Genomic DNA, 19,147 nt, shown 5'->3' on the forward strand with positions numbered 1-19,147 from the left:
ATGCTTTCTATGTGTTCACTAACAAATCTAATCCTTAAAACTACCTTACGAGGCTGGTTCTATAATCAGCCCATTGTACAGAGGAGGAAACTGAAGCATAAGAGTTTAACTAGAGTTGGGATGTGCATGTAGGGATCTGGTCCCAGGGCTTACCCCCTAAGTTAAACCTACTTACTTATAGGTGGTTAGCCCTGGGGCCAGATCCCTAAATAGCTAAATCTACCATCTAAACCAGCTCTAGAGGTTTACCGGCTTCTCATGATGGATGCAAGTAAATGAAGAAGTAAGTTTAGGACTGCCCTCTAAGTCTCTAGTGTTGGGTTTTCCTTCCACTTGGATCTTTATCTATAGGCATTAGAAGAAAAAGGTCAGGGGCACGTTCTCGTGAATCTTGCTGTCAGAGCTATGGGAATTAGGTTCCCCAGCAACTTGACAGGAGGCTTCCTGGTATAGTGAAGACGACAATGGATGAGGGACCTGGAGACCAGGGTCTAGTTCTGCTTCTTTCCCTTGTAGTTCAAGACCTTTGGCGAATGTCCACCTGCTCTGGGTCTCAAGTCATTCACCTGTCCAAAGGGGAGTTCAGTCTAGAGAGGGATATTTTAAGCCCCCTTCCACCCAGACAGTCTAGATTTAGGTAGGGCAGTTCAGGGCACCACTCCCAGATGGGCAGGTTTGATACCGCGCGGCCTAAGCAGTGCCGTTTGTACAGAGTATGATGTGAATAACACACTTGCGGCTCTACGTCCTGAGTTCAGTTAGCATGACCTTGCCATAAACAGAGGGTTTTTATGCAACTCTGACCTCAGTCCCTGGGAGCTACTATGACATTGAGACTCCTGAGCCTTTCAGAAGCTCCCTGGAAGTCATGTTCCTGCATGTTGGCATTTGCGTTAGACTCAAATGCGGACTTATGGGACAGCAGAGTTGTCCAAAGTGCCGTAGGCAGCTGCGCAGTCTAGTGTAGGAAATCCCTTAGCGTAATGCTGGACAGCCAAGGAAGTCCTCTAGAAGTGCTAGCTGGTTTTCCTACTGTAGTGGAATAGAGAAGAACATGGGACAGGTCACCTCGTGGGACTCAAGAGTTTAACCCCATCGCTGAGTCGGTCTGGCACAGAGCCAGCTTCGATAGGAAGCTGACCCTGCTGTTTTTGGTCAGGGGAACATGTCTGACATCAGACTTTGCAAAGCTCTGTTGAGAAATCAGTTGTGTGTCTGTCTTCTCCGGGAAGGTGACCTGTGAATGTCTCCGAAGCTGCTGGGAGGAGGGGCCTTGAGTTGGGATGTGATCTCCGGTTCCTCCCCATATTCCCTCCCCACCCCCACCCCCACCTCTGTTCCACCTTGGGCAGGTGGAATGGTCAGGAGGAGGCTGCAATGCAAGGCCACCTTGCTTCGGGCTAGGGGTCAGCAGGAGTTGGAGGGGCTTAGAGCCTGGAAGCATACAGTATGGAGAGGGAGAGGAAGTAGAATAGATACCTGTAAGGGAAAGGCTCACCTTCACAGACAAATCTCATTCCAACAGGGCATTTCTCATTGCTAGTTTGGGCTGCTCACCACCATTGCTTCTGGGTGGGTGGCTTTTAAACTTGTGTCTTGATCAGACTCATCTGAGACTCCAGATTCCCAGGACCTACCCTACTCAGACTCAGGGGCACTGGGACCCTCACCTTACGTTAACCTCAAGCTGGGGTGGTGAGTTGGATACCTTCCACTTGTCCTCTAGGTCCACTCTCTGCCTTTCTTACCCTGCTCTCTGCCCTGGGATTCTGACCCATATGCACTACCTCAATGGATTCCCCTGTCCTCCGGATTCCGAGTTCAGCTGATGGGAACCCTTGCAGGAGATGAGTGGGCAGAAGCCTCAAGTCAGGCACCCCCCCAGCTCTGTCCCTGCTAGTTGCTGGGATCAGCTCCTGCCTGGAAGCTCTCATCATACGGCTTCTCACTGGGCTCCCGTAATGGCTCCCTTGCCTCACCCCTTAATCCTAGTGGCAGTAACAGCTCCCAACTGTTCCTGGCCTTGAGAATAATGGCCTTGGCTCATTACTTTCCCCCAATTTTTTCCCCTCTTTATTAAACTCTCAAGAGTTTGATAAAATGCTCTCTCCTGGCCCAGCTCCAATCTACCATCTGGCTCTGCCAGGGTTCTGATCTATTCAGGGGTTGTCCGTAAAGCTGCCTTTGAAGCAAGGAGCCCATTTTTAAACATGGCACACTTTTAGAAACACAGTTTCACGGCCTTTAATGCTCTCTAGTTCTTTTTTGGCCCCTCGGTGCTTAACTCATTTGAGACTAAGGTGATATTTTGCAAAAGCAGCTTTACCAGAAATGAAGTAAAACAAACAAACAAACAAACAAACAAAACTCTTCCCTGAGAAAATATAAAGGCATAGAAACACATCCCCAAAGCCTAGCCCCCCTTGTCTGTAAGGAGGCCGATATGCGTGCTGCCTGGCAAGCCCTCTGCACGGACAGTCAGGTGTCAGTTCCCGCATTTTTGAGAAAATCCCACCCCAATCAAATACACTGAAACAATGCAAAACTGTTCGAATTAATCCTGCGTATCAACTCAGCCCTCCAGCTCTCTTTAACTGTAACTCCTTCCAACAACTTCGTGTATATTTTCCTGGATGTTTTCCCGAACCCTTATAAACCCATATACATGTGATGTGTTTTTACACACACGGATAAGCCATTTACCACACACACTGTTCTACGTTCCTTTTTCATCCAGCACTGTTTCTTAAAGATCTTTCCATGTCCTCTCGTATCACTACCTCATTATTTTTTTAACAGCTTTATTGCCCATCATTTACCTACTATAAAATTCACCTGCTTTAAGTATACCATGCAAGGATTTCTAGCAGTTTTACAGAGTTGTACAACTGTCACCACAATCCAGATTTAGAATTTTTCCATTGCCTAAAAGAAGCCTTGTGTCTGTCTGTAATCATTCCCCGCTCACCTCCCCAACCCTGCCACACACCTGCTCTCTGTCTCCGTAGATTTGCCTTTTTTGGACATTTTATGTCAGTGGAGTCATACGATATGTGGTCTTCAGTTCTGGATTTTTCCACTTAGCACCATGTTTTTGCCTGATGTTTATACCACTGCATCCAATGTGTTCCGTGACCTGGCTATTCCCGCACAATTTATCGGACGCTTTCCCTCTTGTCGAGCATTCGGGCTGTTTCTAAGCTTTGAGTTTTAGCGATAAGGCTGTGACAAACATCCTGTACACGTTTGTCTGCCTATGTGGGTGTGTCTACAGGGCAGAGGTCCAGAAGCGTAACTCCTGGACCAGAAGGTACGTGCGCTAAAATAGATATTATCAAATTGCCTTCTCTCAAGGCTGTCCCTACTTACCCTGCTACAAGTCTGGGTGATAATATTGTCTTCTAATCTGGTAGGTTCTGACCCCAAAACTATAGGACGTAGAACCTTCCGCTTGGCCCCCTGCAGTGGCCCCTCCAAATGACCAGAGTTGTCTCTTTGTTCTTCTGATAACTTTCTTCATATTTTTTCCTTTATTTTAATAATTAAAAGCATAAAGATAGGTGAATAGGACACATACTACAGGTTGTAGAAAACTCATGATTATAGCTTTAAGAATAACAGTACACCGAATCCCAGGTAGCCGTAATCTAGGCAAGGAAAGAGAATATTACCGGTACTCTCAAAAGTCCCATTGTGTTCCTCCCTGATGGAGTCAAACTCTAAATAAACACTATCCAAACGTTGGAGGTGATCATTCTTTCTCTTTAAAGTCTGCACCTACGTTTGTGTGAAAGATTTGCAATGAGTCAGTTTAGTTACACTAGAATCATGTTTCATCAAGTTCCCGTCCTTTCTCGCCTATTTCCATGTCAGCATCAGCCAGCAGACACTTTCCGTGAGCTTTGCGAGGTGGAAAGTGGAGCAGGAGGTTTGTCCTTTTCACGCTCTGGAGGTCAGCGCCAGGCACCAGACACGGTTCTCTGCGGTCCTTAATTTGCTGGCCCTTCTCGTTCATGCACGGCGGCGGCCGAATCAGCCGCACCTCCGGCTCCTGAGCAACGTGTGTTCTGACCTTCCCGACGCAGGCGTCAGCATCTCCAGCAGGCCACTGGCACGTTGAACTTGGAGGCCACGAGAGATGGGCGCAGGTTTCGGTCGTTCTGGCAGGTTCCAGCTCGTCCTCACTATTGTCTGCTTCATGGGATGTTTCCTTCTTGGCTCTCTGTCCTGCCACTGTCGGGTCCCAGCACCGGAAGCAGAGACCACAGCCTGGCCTAGACTATTTAACGAGCTCCGACAGCGGCAAACAGTCAAAGCCCTTTAACCAGTCTCTCCTCCAAGTGGTCCTGCTTTTCTGATGGAAGCCTGTGTGATGGAGCATGTGTCCTCAACAGACGCTTGTTTTGTCCGTCTCTGAATTTTGTGTCGGGTTCCAACTGTGTCTTTTTTTTTTTAGGGAGAGAGAGTGTGCACATGTGTGGGTGTGTGAGCAGGGGTGGGGTGGGCAGAGGGAGAGGGAGAGCGTGGAGCCCATCGTGGGGCTCGATCACACATCCCCGAGATCATGACCTGAGCTGAAATCCAGGGTCGGACGCCCCACTGACTGAGCCACCCAGGAGCCCCCTCTGACTGTTTCTTTAACTGTCTTACCTACCAGCTCAGAATAGGGAAACCCCATTCGAGCCTGCTCCCAAACCGTGGCCCCAAGCCTCAATTGGCCCCTGACTCTATCAGATGAGTGTAGGTGCTGAAGAAGGGGACCGGCCCTCCCTGTAGGAGTGGAATCTCTGAGAAGTTCCTATGTGTTTCCCCATCGATTTGTAAGGTGCCTGAAGTGTCACCACTAGAAAAGCGAAATATCTGAGAAAATGAACCGCACTAGGCATTTTTATTCCAGCCCTACTATTACCCAGCTTCGGGATCGTGATCCCGTTGCTTTGCTTGGGCCTGTTTCCTCACGTGTGTATTGCAAGGGTTGTCCGGGAGGGGCTCTAGGTCTCCTCTGGCTCTGCTATGGCAGGTGGCTGCTTTCCACGTGGGTCAACACGTGATGAGTTTCAAAGTGACATGCCACCTGGGGGTCCGTCTCCATATCCCCCAAGAGACCCGGGAGGCTGTCCCGATTTCATGAACAAAGGGCGCCCATTCCTGCAGACAATGAGGAGGGACTGCGTCGAGGAAGACGTCATAAACTCAGGAGACAGAAACGAGAGGGAGGGTGTTCATGTAAGTAGGGGAATGTATCTCAGAGGCAGGAGGGGCCAGCTGAGACTGAGCAAGAGGATCTGGGCGGAAAGGAGCTGTGCCCTGACAGTGGGACTCAGGCCTGGAAACATCGGAGGGAGGAAAGACATCAACAACTCAAAGACAGGCCCTGGATTCGCCTCCTCCTGGTGATGGCTTGGTTGGTAGGTTATTTGTGCCAAGACGGTCTTTATGTGAGAGAGGGAGGGAGGGAGAGAATGAGAGAAAGAAAAATATGAACAGAGTTTACGTAAGTGCAGCTTCTCCTCTGCCTCGTTGCTCCTAGACTTTCTTTATCCTCTTACTTTCCTTGGAGAAACGTGCTTCCCGTAGCCCTTGTGAGAGGAGCAAAGGGCAGAGCCCCAGAATCGGCGTGACACTTGGTCTGGCCTCCTCCCGCTGACGATGATCTCAGGGAGCCATCTGGCCCATCCGCTCTGCCAGGTCAGAACACCACCGGTCCCTCCGGCAACCCGGGTGTGCCCTCGAGTAAATACACGTTCGCCTGCTGCATCAGAAGCTGTTCTGAAGGCTTGGCCGGAGCCGCGAAGTCAAGCACGAACCTGTGCACAACGCCTGGTACAGAATGAGCTCGCAACAAGGGATTAGCGGGGCCGGATGAATCCTGTTTGCACTTGAGTCAGGAGTGGGACATCCCTGCCCCTTGAGCACCCCAGCTCAGAGGTTTGCTCCTGCCTCCTTGTCTAGCCACTGCAGCTATCTCTTCGATTTCGTGGTCAGAGAGTTGTTAACAGGAAGGGGATCGGAACCTGGTGCCGTTGGACTCCCCTTGCCGTCTCACTTCCTTAGTAGCTGCTCCGAGCCCAACCTCCTCCTTGTCAAAGCCCCTGAAGAGACCAGGCCTGTGCACATTCACACTGTCGTACCACTACCGCCACGTCCGTCTCCAGAAACTTTTCATCACCCCCAACTGCATTGTGTACCCATTAAACAATTACTTCCTATTTCCCTCTCCGCCCAGCCCCTGGTAACCACTGTCTTACTTCTTGTCTCTAGGAGCTTGACTATCGTAGGTACTTCCAATAAGTGGGATCATACACTATTGTTCTTTCACTTTGTATCATGTTTTCAGGGTTCACCCATGTTGTAGCATGTACCAGAATTTCATTGATTTTTAAGACTGAACGACATTCCATTGCATGTATATTCCACATTTTGTTTGTCCATCAGCCATTGATGGACACTGGGGGGTTGTCGTCTTTTGGCAATTGTGAATAAGGCTGCTATGAACATTAGTGTACAAACATCTGCTTGAGTCTCTGCTTTCAGTTCTTTTGGGTGTATGCTTAGACAGGGAATTGCTGGATCATATAGTAATGCTATGCTTCATCTTTCGAGGTGCTGTTTTCCACAGCGGCTACAAATTTTATATTTCCACCAATAATGCAGGAGGATCCCACCAGTTTTTCTATATCATTGCTGACACTTGTTATTATCTGTCTTTGTTGTTGTTGTTGTTATTGTTGTTGAATTGTAGGAATTCTTTGTATATTGTGGAGTGTAAACTGAATAAAATAGGATTTAAAACTATTTTCTCCCATCCTGTGATTTCCCTTTCCACTCTGTGGACAGTGTCTTTTGATGCACAAAAGTTTTTAACTAGATGAAATCCCATTATCTATTTGTTCTTTCCTTGCCTGTGCTTTTGGGGTTGTATCCAAGGAATCATTGCCAAATGCAATGTTATAAAACTTCTCCTCTACATTTCTACTAAGGGTTTTATAGTTGAAGCTCTCATGTGTAGGTCTTTGATCCATTTGGAGTTAACTTTTGTGTATAGTGTAAGGAAAGGGACCAAGTTCGTTCCTGTGCGTGTGGATATCTGGTTTACCCAGCATCCTTTGCTGAACGACTGTCCTTCCCCATTGAATAGTCGTGGTGCCCATTGTTGAAATCATTGACCATTTATGCTTAGGTTTCTTTCTGGGCTCTTTATTGGCGTCCCTCCTTCTGCCTACGTGTGCTGAGCACACTTTTTGCCTCTTTGTCACATCGTATCCTACAACCATATTCAAAGATGAGAACCAAGGGTGTGTGTGCTCTCTCTCTTTTTTCAGTCAGGAATACTTCCCAGGAGTCCCTGGCCCCAGCAGACTTCCTCTTAAGCAATGGTGCGCTGAGGCCAGTTTGTACCTGCTTGTGAAAGCAGCTCATTACATTACCTGAAAACCCTTGAAATCACCATGGCGGGAGCGTTCACACCAGGCAACGTGGTAACTGCTACAATCCGGACTTCTTTCCCCCAGGAGAGTGCTTTACCAGCACACTATTGCCCTGAAGTCTCACTAGTCAGAAGGGCATGACAGGGCCCCTCCTAGCTAAGGGAGTCTTCGAAAGTGGGTGTCTGTCCTTTCCAGCCTCTCTCCAGGGAGGTGGACTTTGCTGCCAAGCAAGAAAGGGAGAGTTGGGGCAGCAGCTCATGTCCTTTGCCACCAATGGCTGCCCATGGGAGGAACTTTCTGTAGTCACTTAAAAGAATGCCTTTTAAATGTCTTTAACTGCCTCAGAGAACAGAGTGCTGTGGGCTCAGTGGTAGGACGGACTGAGCTCCAGCAGCCGACACAGGAAGGATAGTAGGCGGTGGGGAACCAGGGCAGGCTTTCTAAACCACACAATGGGCCTGAGGAGGACGCAGCAACGTCCTGCAACCATGACCGGGGGCTGCCTGGACACAGAGACTGTCAACAGCCAGGGGACACGAGGCTCGGGACGGGACGGGACGCCGATGGCGAGGGAGGGGCCCTGAGGGGCTGCGGCAGGGCCGGGGGCTCAGAAGGTCGTGGAAGTGTTGGCTGAAGAAGAGCCAACAAAGGAAGGCCTGCCGTCCTTGGACAAGTACTCCTTGCTGATGAGCCCATGGAAGGCCATGATCTTGAGGAGTCCATGGCGGAACTTCTGGCCGATGAAGGCGTAGATGAAGGGATTGAGGCAGCTGTGGAGGAAGCCCAGAATCTCAGTGGCGTCCAGGGCCCGGCCAATGTCGTTGCGGCGCTCACAGGTCTCCTGGATCACCTGGAGCCTCATGAGGGTGTCTGCCACCAGCACCAGGTTGTAGGGCAGCCAGCAGAGCAGGAAGACGAGCACGACGGCGAAGATGACCCGCATGGCCCGGTGCTTCTGCCCCATGTGGGCCTCGAACAGCGTGCGCAGGGTGAGTCCGTAGCAGAACAGCATGACCGCCAGGGGCAGGAGGAAGCCAAAGGTCTGGGGCAGGGCCCGCATCACTATCCGCAGTTTCGTCGTGTTGGCTCCCATGTCCTCGTAGCAGACTGGGCTGGAGTAGGGAGGATTGATGGCCCTGCGGAAGACGAAGATGGGCAGGGACAGGATCAGGGACAGAGCCCAGATGCCTAAGCATATGAACTTGACCCAGTGCCGCTTCTGGGTCAGCGTGCGTGTGGCATGGACAATGGCCAGGTAGCGGTCCATGCTGATGCAGGCCAGCAGCAGGATGCTGCTATAGAAATTGACTTCCTTCAGGAGCGAGACCACCTTGCACAGGGCCGTGCCAAAGATCCAGCCCTTTGCCTTGGAGGCAGCCCAGATAGGCAAGGTCAGGGCGAAGAGCAGGTCAGCTATGGCCAGGTTCAGCAGGTAGACGTCGGTGACAGACTGGCTGAGCCGACTGTGTAAGACCACCAGGATCACGAGGGAGTTTCCCAGCATATTGAGAATGAAGACCAGGGCATAGATGACTACCACCACATACTTGTTGATTTCCAGAGATTCTGGCCTGCATGGGGCAGAGTTTGCTGGAATAAAGGGCAGGTCCGTGCTGTAACTGTAATTTTCACCGAAGAGATCTTCCAAGCTATAACTCTCCCAGTCAATATCTTCCATATTGGAGGCAAACTTAAATCCTGGCCTAGAGAAGAGAGATGAGAGTTACTGCCCAATAAGCTCTCCCCAGATTCTCACGTATTTGCCCATGAATCTCAGGATTCTCTGCCTTGGCTTGTATATTACATGGAAGCAACTTTCTCATTAGGAAATAGTCGTGGCTCTAAGTTATGAGCCACATTTAGTGATAAATGGCACATTACACAAAGCGTATGTTTCCCTCAAAGCCAGAGAGGTTCTGAGCACTTTCCATGACATCACCAACACCCCAAACATTGTTGAGACTTCCCTTCAAACAATCCCTACAGAACACGTCTCGGAGTCTTCAGTGGTGAGTATCTCTGGCTATTAGGCTGAGTTTAATGTCAGAAATATGAGGTGCCATTCAGTTCTTGATGTGGGGAATTAAGCAGGCAATCCAATTGGATTTGACCTCTAAAAAAGATGGAGGTTTGACTAGAAAGCTGAGGGAGGAACCCCTTTGTCCCACTTTCTGAAAGGCATTGAAAGAAGTGTGTGGGAAAATAGATTGAGAGGTAACAGCATACAGTTGCTGGATACTGGAGCTAGAAGAAAGTTTATTTACAGCCCAGCATTTTTCTCTCAGGATGCAGGAGACCTGCTGTGGGACTATTTGTGCTGTTTAAAAAATATATATATTAAAAATCCTAAGTGGATTTTTAATGGCTGACTGATTCTCCAAGCGGACGGAAATGTGATGGACTGTCTTGGGAGCTCTGAACAGCCATGTTCTGCCATGCAGAGGTAAGCAGAGAAAGCCAGCATGCCCCCAGCACAAGGAGAGGCAGCGGGAAGCAGAGAAGACAGGTGGAGACAGGTGGAGACACACTATCCTTGTTTTGGTGGCTTTTCAACTCTGGTGGGGATACTATCTGTCCTGCCAGTGAGTACCTTCATCCATCCCTGACTCCCCAGCACCCCCAGACTACATCCAGGTAAACCTGCTTCTGTTGTCTCTGCCCTTGTTATGGGGATAGCCCAAAGCCTGCTTCTGGGGGAAGCTGCAGTCCCTCTGAAATATTTACCCAGTTTTCAAAGAGGAAGTAAATGAAAGTAAACCAGCTCCCAAATGAGTTCCTTGTGAACCACGAGGCCTATCACCACTGTGCCATTTCTTTATAACAAGGTATGACCACCCTGGGACCATATGCAAGTCGGTAACCCACCTCAAAATGGAACCAGCATTAAAGAGAAAAACACAAAGTAACAAGGCTCCAGAATTACTTCAATACTCAATACGATCCTCATCATGAAACAAGAAGGACAGTAGCGCTGTTGACAAGGGTGTGGAGAATTGGACCCCTCATACATTGCTCCTGGGAATGTACGAATGGTGCGGCCACTTTGGAGAACAGTTTGGCAGTTGTTCAAAACGTTAAACATAGTTACCAATGACCCAGCAATTCCACTTCTAGGTATGTACCCAAGAGAATTGAAAACCTGTGTCCACACGAAAACTTGTACACAAATGTTCACAGCAGCATAATAGCCAAAGAGTGGAAACAATCCAAATGTGCATCAGCCGAGAACTGGAGAAACTAACGGAGGCATACACATACGATGGACTATCAGTCAACCAACAACAGGAACGAAGTACTGATATGTGCTATACCGCGGCTGAACCTTGAAAATGTGAAATGTCCAGAAGAGGCAAATCAGTAGAGACAGAAAGTAGATCAGTTTGGCAGGCGGTGGAGGGAGGGGTTTCTTTTCAGGCTGATGAAAGTGTCCAAGAATTAGACAGTGGTGAGGACTGTATAACTTCGTGCATATACTAAGAGCCACTAGTTGTACACTGGAAATGGGTGACTTTTGCAGTGTGGGAATTAGATCTCAAGTAGGAAAAAATTAACAAAGGGGGACACCCTTGAAAAGTAAGCACAAACGGTAAAACAAACCCCTCAACAACAAAACTCCTGAGCTTTTCTCGTTAGCAGACGGAAGTCTGTCACTGTCAGTCATATACAGCAAAGAAGAAAGCCAGGTAGGGTCAAGAGAAACTGGAAAAGTAATGCCCTTTCCCCTAGAGTGATGGAATTCTTAGTCTAGGTGATGGGGGCCAGTTAAGTCAGCTTCTTAGCCCATGGAGACCACAGATAAAGCAGACTCAATCATCCTGTGAACCTAGAAAGATCTGATGGCCGGGGTGGGGGGGCTCTCTAGCCAGGAGGATAAAGTCATAATGGGAAAGGCCACTGTACAACTCAGCCAGTGTTGTTGGCAAGACCTGTGACAAGTCACTAGTCCTGCAGTCCCATGGTCAAGAGGATGTTTATCCCAGGGTTATGTCCAATGAAGTTACAGGGTCAAGGGTGGGTCACCTCTGGGAACAGATGATCAGAGATACTCTCAAGGGAAGAAATGACCTAAGAGAAGGCCCAGTTTTGAGAGTGGGTGGAGAGCATGATGGGACAGAGAGCTAGTGTCCATAGAGAGGAGACCCCCTCATTTAGGAGCACTGACGGTGAGAAGGCAGGGCTGGGGTGGCGGCAGAAACTGCCCTATCAGGAGATAGCAGCAGCCAAGCGTACTTCTCTGAAGTCCTCATTCTGGATAATCCGGTGCTCAGCTGTGCAGGGGATGGGCTGGGGGTACACGGGTGAGCTCCTGCTCCCAGGCACGAAGGATCGGCTTGAGGGTCCAGGGGGAGACCCCGCAAGTCAGGACAGGAGGTGGAGAACTCGGGCAAGAGAAGCAAGCCAGGGCAGTGACCTCCAGCCCCTGGGGGGACAACACTTTGTGGATGTTTGCGGGTTTTCCAGTTTACCAATCTCTAGGGAGGATGGGTTGACAGTGAAAGGGACAGACTAAGGGAAGGGAGTTGACCTCTCTGAGGTCTGCTTTGTGCCTCCTAGGTACATGACCTCCTGGAGGGTTACAGGTGGATATGCTCAGCCCCCGTTTACAGGTGAGAAGACAGGCACAGACGGGCTCAGACACCAGCCCCTGGTCACAGAGCCTACAAATGCTGCCGCCAGGATTCCATGGAGGTGTGGACGGCTGCACGTGCTACTTACAGTGCACAGACCTGCTTCATTAAAAGAAACCAAACTGTACCTCATATATTAAATAAATTTGAAATACATTTGTAAGCTAAATTTTTGAGATCTCATGAAGTCAGGCTGTATACAGTTAACCCCTATTGCTTGATATTTTGTGCGTTGCTTTCTTATCTATTCTGCAGGCCCAGAATGAACGAAACAGCCTTTGCAGGAATGATAAATCAACCACGCTTGAACTAGCTGACTTCTACTGACCCCTTGGTCATGTTCTTGGTGAACAAGCGGGAGATTCCCTCTTTGAGTGCAATGGCCAGACCCTTAAAGCCTCACGGCCGTTCAGAAACTCTATGGATGGGATGATTCTTTTTTTTTTTTTTAAAGATTTTATTTATTTATTTGACAGAGAGAGAGACAGCCAGCAAGAGAGGGAACACAAGCAGGGGGAGGGGAGGGAGAGAGGAAGAAGCAGGCTCCCAGTGGAAGAGCCCGACGTGGGGCTCGATCCCAGAACTCCGGGATCATGCCCTGAGCTAAAGGCAGACGCTTAACGACTGAGCCACCCAGAGGCCCCTGGATGGGATGATTCTAATTTATTTTATGAAAATGCTATACAACGGAGACATTTACAAGATCGCAAACATTGAAGGCCATCTTTTCAATAACAATAGAAAATTGTCATTTTAATACAGGTCTAGCATCCTTTCTCTCTATAAATACAATCCACACAAATTTGCATTCCATATAGGGGAGGAGGGGCTAGGCAACATCTGGCCCTTCCTTAGACCCAGTCCTAGCCAAAGCAGGAGAGCTGGCTGAGTCAGGAAGGGAGGGGCCAGGCAGAGAGTTGCCCTAAGTGGTTGTCAGAGAGAGGTGTAAGGAAGAGGGGCAGGGGCTCTCCCTTTGGGGATAGGGAGGCCTTAAGAGGAATGAAGCCCACCCCAGGGCAGGGAGAGATGTCTGGGGTCAACGGAGGCTGGGGGTCAAAGGGGACAGAGAACAGAGACATTCTGGAAGGTGAAAAGGGTGGGTGTTCCAAGACTTACCAGGAGTCTGGACCTTTCACCTGTAGGACCCGTCCAGGAGAGCAGATGTGCCTGACTGACCCGGCGGTGGTGGTGAGAAGAGAGTGGAGGAAGTGAGCGGTGGATTAGATTGGTCAATACTAGGGTGGAGTCCTGAGGCTGCTGGATGCTTTTGATAGCTTGAATAATTAATTCCCAGGTCAGCTCTTGGATCACGAGTCATTTTCTGAACTGGTAGAGTTTCATATTGGTAAGGGACCTGTGGTGTTTTCTAGCCAATCTTTCCATTTCACAGATGAGCAAACTGAGGCCCACACAGAGGCAGCGGTTTGCCCAGGATGGCCCGGATTGCTGTCATCTCTGCCCTGGTCTCAGCAGTCCCTGGCTTTCTCAGCTGCCTTGTCTGACTCTCCCCACACTCCAGCTGCCTCTGGCTGCCCCCTGCTCGGGAGCCAGCAGCCCTCCTGCTCTTGAACATCTCTCCCAGCTCAAAGGAGAGCAGCTCGTGAAGACGACAGAGATGGAACTTGAGCTTCTGGCGAGCCTGGACCCAAGGCCTCCTGTCCCCACCCCATTTACCCCTGGAGCCCTTAAAGCCTCATGGATTCCTTCTCCATGTCACATCCCTTCGAGAACCCCCACCCCCAAGCGGGGGCTCCACTCACTTCTCTTGTCTTTCACCTCCCTGTCCGACCATCTGCTCTGACCAGGAGCCCCCCGAGGGGCATTGCTCTTCTTTCTTGGCCTGTACACCTGGGATTGGGTCGGCAGTAGCTGCCGCCTTTGGAGCCCAGACCATCTGATTTGGAAAGAAAGCCTTTTGGAGAAAATTCGCATCTTATCCAAGTCCAAACACATTTTCGAAAGCAGTGTTGAGCGACACTAAGAATGTATCTTTGTCACATTTGCCACTGATTACAGTGGAAGGGATAAATACAGGCAGAACAGCGAACACTAACTCACGGCTCCCTCCCAAGCCCCCGCCCCAGCAAACCGTGCCTCCAGCCCCTTCACTACGCCTCTTGCTCCCTGCGTCCCAGGGTGCTCGAAGCCTGCAACAAACTTGCCTACCCCTGGGAAAGAACCTTTGAGTCCAACTGTTTAGCAAATATTCTTTGTCACTTCTGTCTTTCCCATGCTGGAGATGAAGGCAGTGACTCCTGGCCAGGCGATGCTAAAACCAGGCAGAGGCTTGTTACACACGGAGAGAGGCACAGGAAAGAGCNGTTAAGGAGTCAGCGAGCCAAGCAGTTCGGGGCCAGTGACTTTCCCTTTCCGACGCTCGGTTGGCTCAGCTATAAAATGAGGCCAATGATAACATCTAACTCGTCGGTCGTGCTAAGGATCAAATGAGGGATGACCCGTGAAGCACTTAAGACGTACAATAAGCATGGTGTTGGCGTTCGTTGTGGTGATCTTCATTTCTGGAGCAGTTCATCGGCTAGTGTCGTGATGTCTGTCCCCCTACACCCCCCAAGGAAGGGAAAGCAGCAGGTCCGCTTTCCAGGCTGACTTTGATGGATATCTTCACTGGCTCCGGCCTGGATAACAATAGTCACATTAACGGTAATGTTGAGTGCCTACTAGGGTCCAGCTTCTGGAAAAAGTATTTTTCAGAATTCGTACATTTAGGGGTGCCTGGCTGGCTCAGTGGGGGGAGCATGCAACTCTTGATCTTGGGGTCGTGAGTTTGAGCCCCACAGTGGGTGTAGAGATTCCTTAAAAATAAAATCTTGAAAAAAAAAAAAGAATTTGTACATATTGAATCCTCACAACAAAGCCGTGAAGTATGCACTTTCTGAATGAGGAAACCGGACTCTGGGAGTTAAGCAACTTCATCAGAGTGACACAGGGAACTGGGTTTTAAACAGTTTTTAAGAACTGTTTTACCTGACCTCAAATCCTGTGTTCTGTCCCCTGTAACAAGGGGGCTGGATCTTAGCCTCTGCTGTCTGAGCTCGGTTAGGAACCTCTCTGTCGCAGACAATGGAATAAAAAGGTGTAGAAAGGGGAGCCCAGATTTGTCATTTCCCCACCGGCTCACTTCTTGATTTTCATTAGATTGATTTCATTTCCCGGGAACCCACCACCTGCATACGGATGGTGGGGTGACTAAAGAACCGGCTGGTCCCGCTGTTGATGGTAAGGATGAGCTCGGGCAAGTCGACTCTCTCCGGGCCTTGATGCGGTCTGTTGGAAAGTGAGGCGATTGTTCTAGATCTGATATGAGATGATATGGTAGCCACTTGACATATGTAGCTACTTAAATTTAGTTGAAATGGAACGAAAACTGTAGTTCCTCAGTCATACCGGCCGGCTTTCAAGGGTTCAAGGGCCATATGTGAGGAGTGGCTACCATATTGGACGGTGCAGAGAGAGAACACTCCAGGGACTGCAGAAAGTTCTTTCGTGCCATGCTGTCTAGGTGAAGACTTCGTTCTCTTTAGCTCTACGTTTCTGTAGTCCAACACGTCGGTTCTCAGGGGGCTCAGAGAGGAGACTGACGTTCCATCAGACACGAGCCCTAACACCGAACAGCTCACTTACCTGCTATTTGCCGCGACAGCTGCTGTTGTGGTTGGAGCGGCCACGGATACCTCCTCTGTGACTCGGGGCTTGGGAGCAGTCAGCACTGCTGAGCAGAAAAAAAGCGAAGCAGACTTTATAGCGAAATGTCCGACCTGGGGTCCCCAGGGTGAACTCCAGGAGGCCCACCAGGGGAGGCATCCTCTCAGAGGAGCGGTGAGGTCTGTCCTGGGACTCTGACTCCAGGCCAAGGATCCGCCTGGAGAGTCTGTGATGAGCACTGGGGATTTGCACACCTACCTGTCTGAGGGCTTCTGGAGGAGCCTGCCAGTCTGAGGGTGGAGGTGTGGCTGGTCCACCTCTGTCTCTGAGCATTTCAAACCTGCACCTCCTTCTTTACAAGGAAGATGCAGGCAACCCCAGTCCCCGGGGAACGGACTTGCCTGCACTTGTTGCACACTTTCTTCCTTCCTTCTAGGGGAAGCATGAGAAGTGTCCCTCCTTCTCTTTCCGGTGAATTCCTGCCCTGGCTGTGGGACACCCTGCCTCTCACATCCTCTAGGGTCCTGCCTCCTGGCTCTTCTGCCCCATCTGCAATCTCTTTCCATGAGCTTGCTCACGTCTCTCTCCCCCTCCCTCTGCTGTAGGACCCCTCCAGCTCCTACGCCCCCAGCGCCCTCCTCACGGCTGGACTTCTAGAGAAAGTGCTGCTTCCACACCCCCTCCTCTTGTTCACCGCTCAGCCCTCTGGAGCCAGCTCCCTTCCCGCCGCTCTGCGGAGCCAGCTCTTGCCAACATTACCAATGACAGCACCTAAGTCGAACTGGAAGGACTCCTTTCCATCCTTAGATTCACACATATCTTGTGTCCATCTTTCCAGACCTTCCCCCCCATGCATAGACAGACATGTTTTCCTTCCTTTTCCCCCTAAAACATATGACATTGACCTAGTTACATCATTCTGCACCTTAGCATGCTGTCCTGGGTGTGCACAGAGCCCCGCCTTACTCTTTCCACTGACAACAGACCAGTCCATGGTGCGGAGCCTTCGTGATTGACCTGATGGTTACCTTATGGTTGAATATTTAAGTCTTACTATGAGCATCTTTGGATGTAGGTCTTTGGGAACTTGTATGATTGTTTGTGTAGCTTGAGTGTAATTTTGCTGGGTCATATCTGTGCACATTTACATTTTGATAAGGTCGTACCAGCTTATGGTGACTACGGTCACGGAGGTGAGCACGGCATAATGTACAGAGTTGTCGAGTCACTCTGTTGTATACCTGAAACTAATATAACATTGTGTATCAACTATGCTTCGATAGACAAAAAGACTGTACCAATTTATTCTCGCATTGGCCGTTCATAGAAGGGCCTGCTGCCCTATCTACTCATGCTATCTCATGTTTGTCAATTATGTTAAAATATTTTCTCCCAGCCTGCTGTATGCCTTGTCACTGTGTTTATGGTGAAATGGTTATTGTTCAAGTCTCATATGACCTCGGCAGCATGTATTCCCACTGACCTCATTCTTTTCTTATGTCTCCTGAACTTAGTCTCCTTTTGTGGCTTTAGTTCTCCATTCACTTCTCAAATCTGGAGGTTCCTTGGGGCTCTGCATTGGTGCTCTTCTCTCCCTGCCCTCCCCAGGCCAGCCCACCTGCTCCCTTGGCTTCAGCCACCACCCAGTAAATACCAGGGTGTCCCACACCTTCAGCGCCCGACCGGCTTCCTAAACTTCTCTCTGCAGCTCACACTCCTCACGCAGCCGCCTCTTGACCTTTCCCCTGAGGTCCCACAGGTGCTACAAGCTCAGCAGGTAGAAACCTGTCTCTTGGAATTCTGGCCCCACCCTCCCAGCCGGGCCTCCCGCCAACGGGAAACGGCCTGCCCCTGGCACGCCCCTTGCACGAAGCTATCTGTTTAGCATCCCTCTTGATTATCTCCTCCTCACCATCTTCAGGGACTGCGTTAGGCAACCCTTCACTCTCTCACGCCTGAACTACTGCAACGCGCCTGCAGGAGCATGGATTCCGGAGCTGGACGGCAGACCTTGGGCAAGTCATTCAGTCTCACGGGGCCTCAGTTTCATCATCTGTAAAATGGGGCTAGTGAAGCACCTACTGCATAGTGTTGTCCTGTGAATTAAATGCGTCTATATTTAAAGATTTTTTATTTGAGAGAGACAAAGGGAGAGAGTGGGCATGAGCTGGGGGGGCGGGGAGAGGGTGAGTCTAACTCATCTCTGCCTCAAGTCTTTCCCCCTCAGACCATCCTCCACTCTGCTCCCAGAACAATCTTCCCGAAGTGTGAATTCGGTCGTGTACTTTTCCTTTTAAAACCCTTGGAGGACCTGCATGGTCCTCGGGTGGAGTCAGTCTCCTGACCTGGGCGCCTGGTGCCTCTTCCTCTGACCTTGTGTACCTACCCAGCCTTGTTCCAGAAGGCCCCCCCCCAACCTCTCAACTACAACCACAGCGAACTGCGTGCAGAGCTGTTTGGTTCCCCCCGCAGAGCCTGGCATGCATTTCCCTTCCCCTTAGAATGCTCTTCCCTACCCTCTTGGTCTGGCCAGCTCTCCTTTTTCCTTTAAGATTCAGCGCGGTCCTGACCTCCAGGGATGGCAGCCCTCTCTCTGTGCGGTGTGTCCGCGCCCCGGGGCTTATCTCTATCAGGGCTTCAGTTACTCCGGGGATTTGTAATCAGCTCGGCAGCTCCCTCCTCGCCACTGTGAGGTTCTTAAAAGGAGGGATTTTATAGCTTTTATATATAATATATAAACATTATATACAAATATATGATATATAATATAGAAAAATATATAAATAAAATACATAAATATGATAAATCTATGATAAAAATCTCATCCCAGTGTTGGGCATGTCCTGGGTGCTTCATGTCATTTCGTTGAGCACCGAACGAATTGACAGGGTGGGGGAACTCATGTGTAGTGGAGGATCCGAGTGACATCTAATTTAAAGAAATAATTATGTCGCCCAAACTTTCCGGGGCATCCCCAGCCTGTGAGCATAAACAAGGTCCCATCAATAGCAGGGTGCTAAATTACACTGACTGAGACTCCCTGTGCTCATGCAGGGCTTCATCCCCCTGCCCCCCAATAAGGTTTTCCCGGGAATTTGAGGAAGTCCATTGGGAGTGTCCCCCAGGAGCTCTTCTGGGTGCTGCTGTGCTAGTCACACGCTCTGCAGTCACTGCTGAAGGACCGGCGCCCTTGCAGCACCGGGGTGGCCTGTGGTGACTGTGGAAACTTCTCCCCAGTCCTCTCATGTCTTTGTGGAGCTTTTGTGCTCTTCGTTGGACTTGGTGGGGACTCTTTGGGGGGGCAGTGTGGAGCTAGAAGCTGGTCATCAGCATTGTCCTTCTGTCCCTCCCAGACGGGGAGAAGGTCAAGTTCCCCCATTCCCGGCCCCTGATTTCCTTTGGTTGAGTTCTGGTCCAGGAACAGAACTC

The 19,147-nt window shown here is 50.0% G+C and overlaps 1 protein-coding gene across 3 annotated transcripts; it reads right to left on the reverse strand.

Moving 5' to 3' along the window:
* Positions 1 to 7,176: 7,176 nt before the first annotated feature.
* Positions 7,177 to 16,131, reverse strand: LOC103662772 (C-X-C chemokine receptor type 2). 3 transcript variants are annotated; one of them, XM_008690478.2, is made up of 4 exons: positions 15,977 to 16,131; positions 15,698 to 15,785; positions 13,172 to 13,226; positions 7,177 to 9,130 (listed from the first exon to the last, which is right to left on the reverse strand). In XM_008690478.2, exon 4 carries the CDS (start codon positions 9,103 to 9,105, stop codon positions 8,035 to 8,037), a length of 1,071 nt encoding a protein of 356 aa, XP_008688700.2. In that variant the 5' UTR covers positions 9,106 to 9,130; positions 13,172 to 13,226; positions 15,698 to 15,785; positions 15,977 to 16,131; the 3' UTR covers positions 7,177 to 8,034. The 3 variants fall into 3 exon arrangements, with proteins under 3 accessions (XP_008688700.2, XP_040496782.1, XP_040496789.1); XM_040640848.1 differs by lacking the exon at positions 13,172 to 13,226; XM_040640855.1 differs by lacking the exon at positions 13,172 to 13,226 and having other exon boundaries at positions 15,698 to 15,782; positions 15,977 to 16,126.
* Positions 16,132 to 19,147: the final 3,016 nt, after the last annotated feature.

The sequence above is a fragment of the Ursus maritimus genome, unplaced genomic scaffold (genome assembly GCF_017311325.1).
Source record: "Ursus maritimus isolate PB19 unplaced genomic scaffold, ASM1731132v1 scaffold_1, whole genome shotgun sequence".
NCBI lineage: Eukaryota > Metazoa > Chordata > Mammalia > Carnivora > Ursidae > Ursus > Ursus maritimus.

Bases quoted from the DNA above. Each gene is read 5' to 3' on its own strand.
- LOC103662772 (XM_040640848.1), bottom strand. From the start codon at position 9,105: ATGGAAGATATTGACTGGGAGAGTTATAGCTTGGAAGATCTCTTCGGT.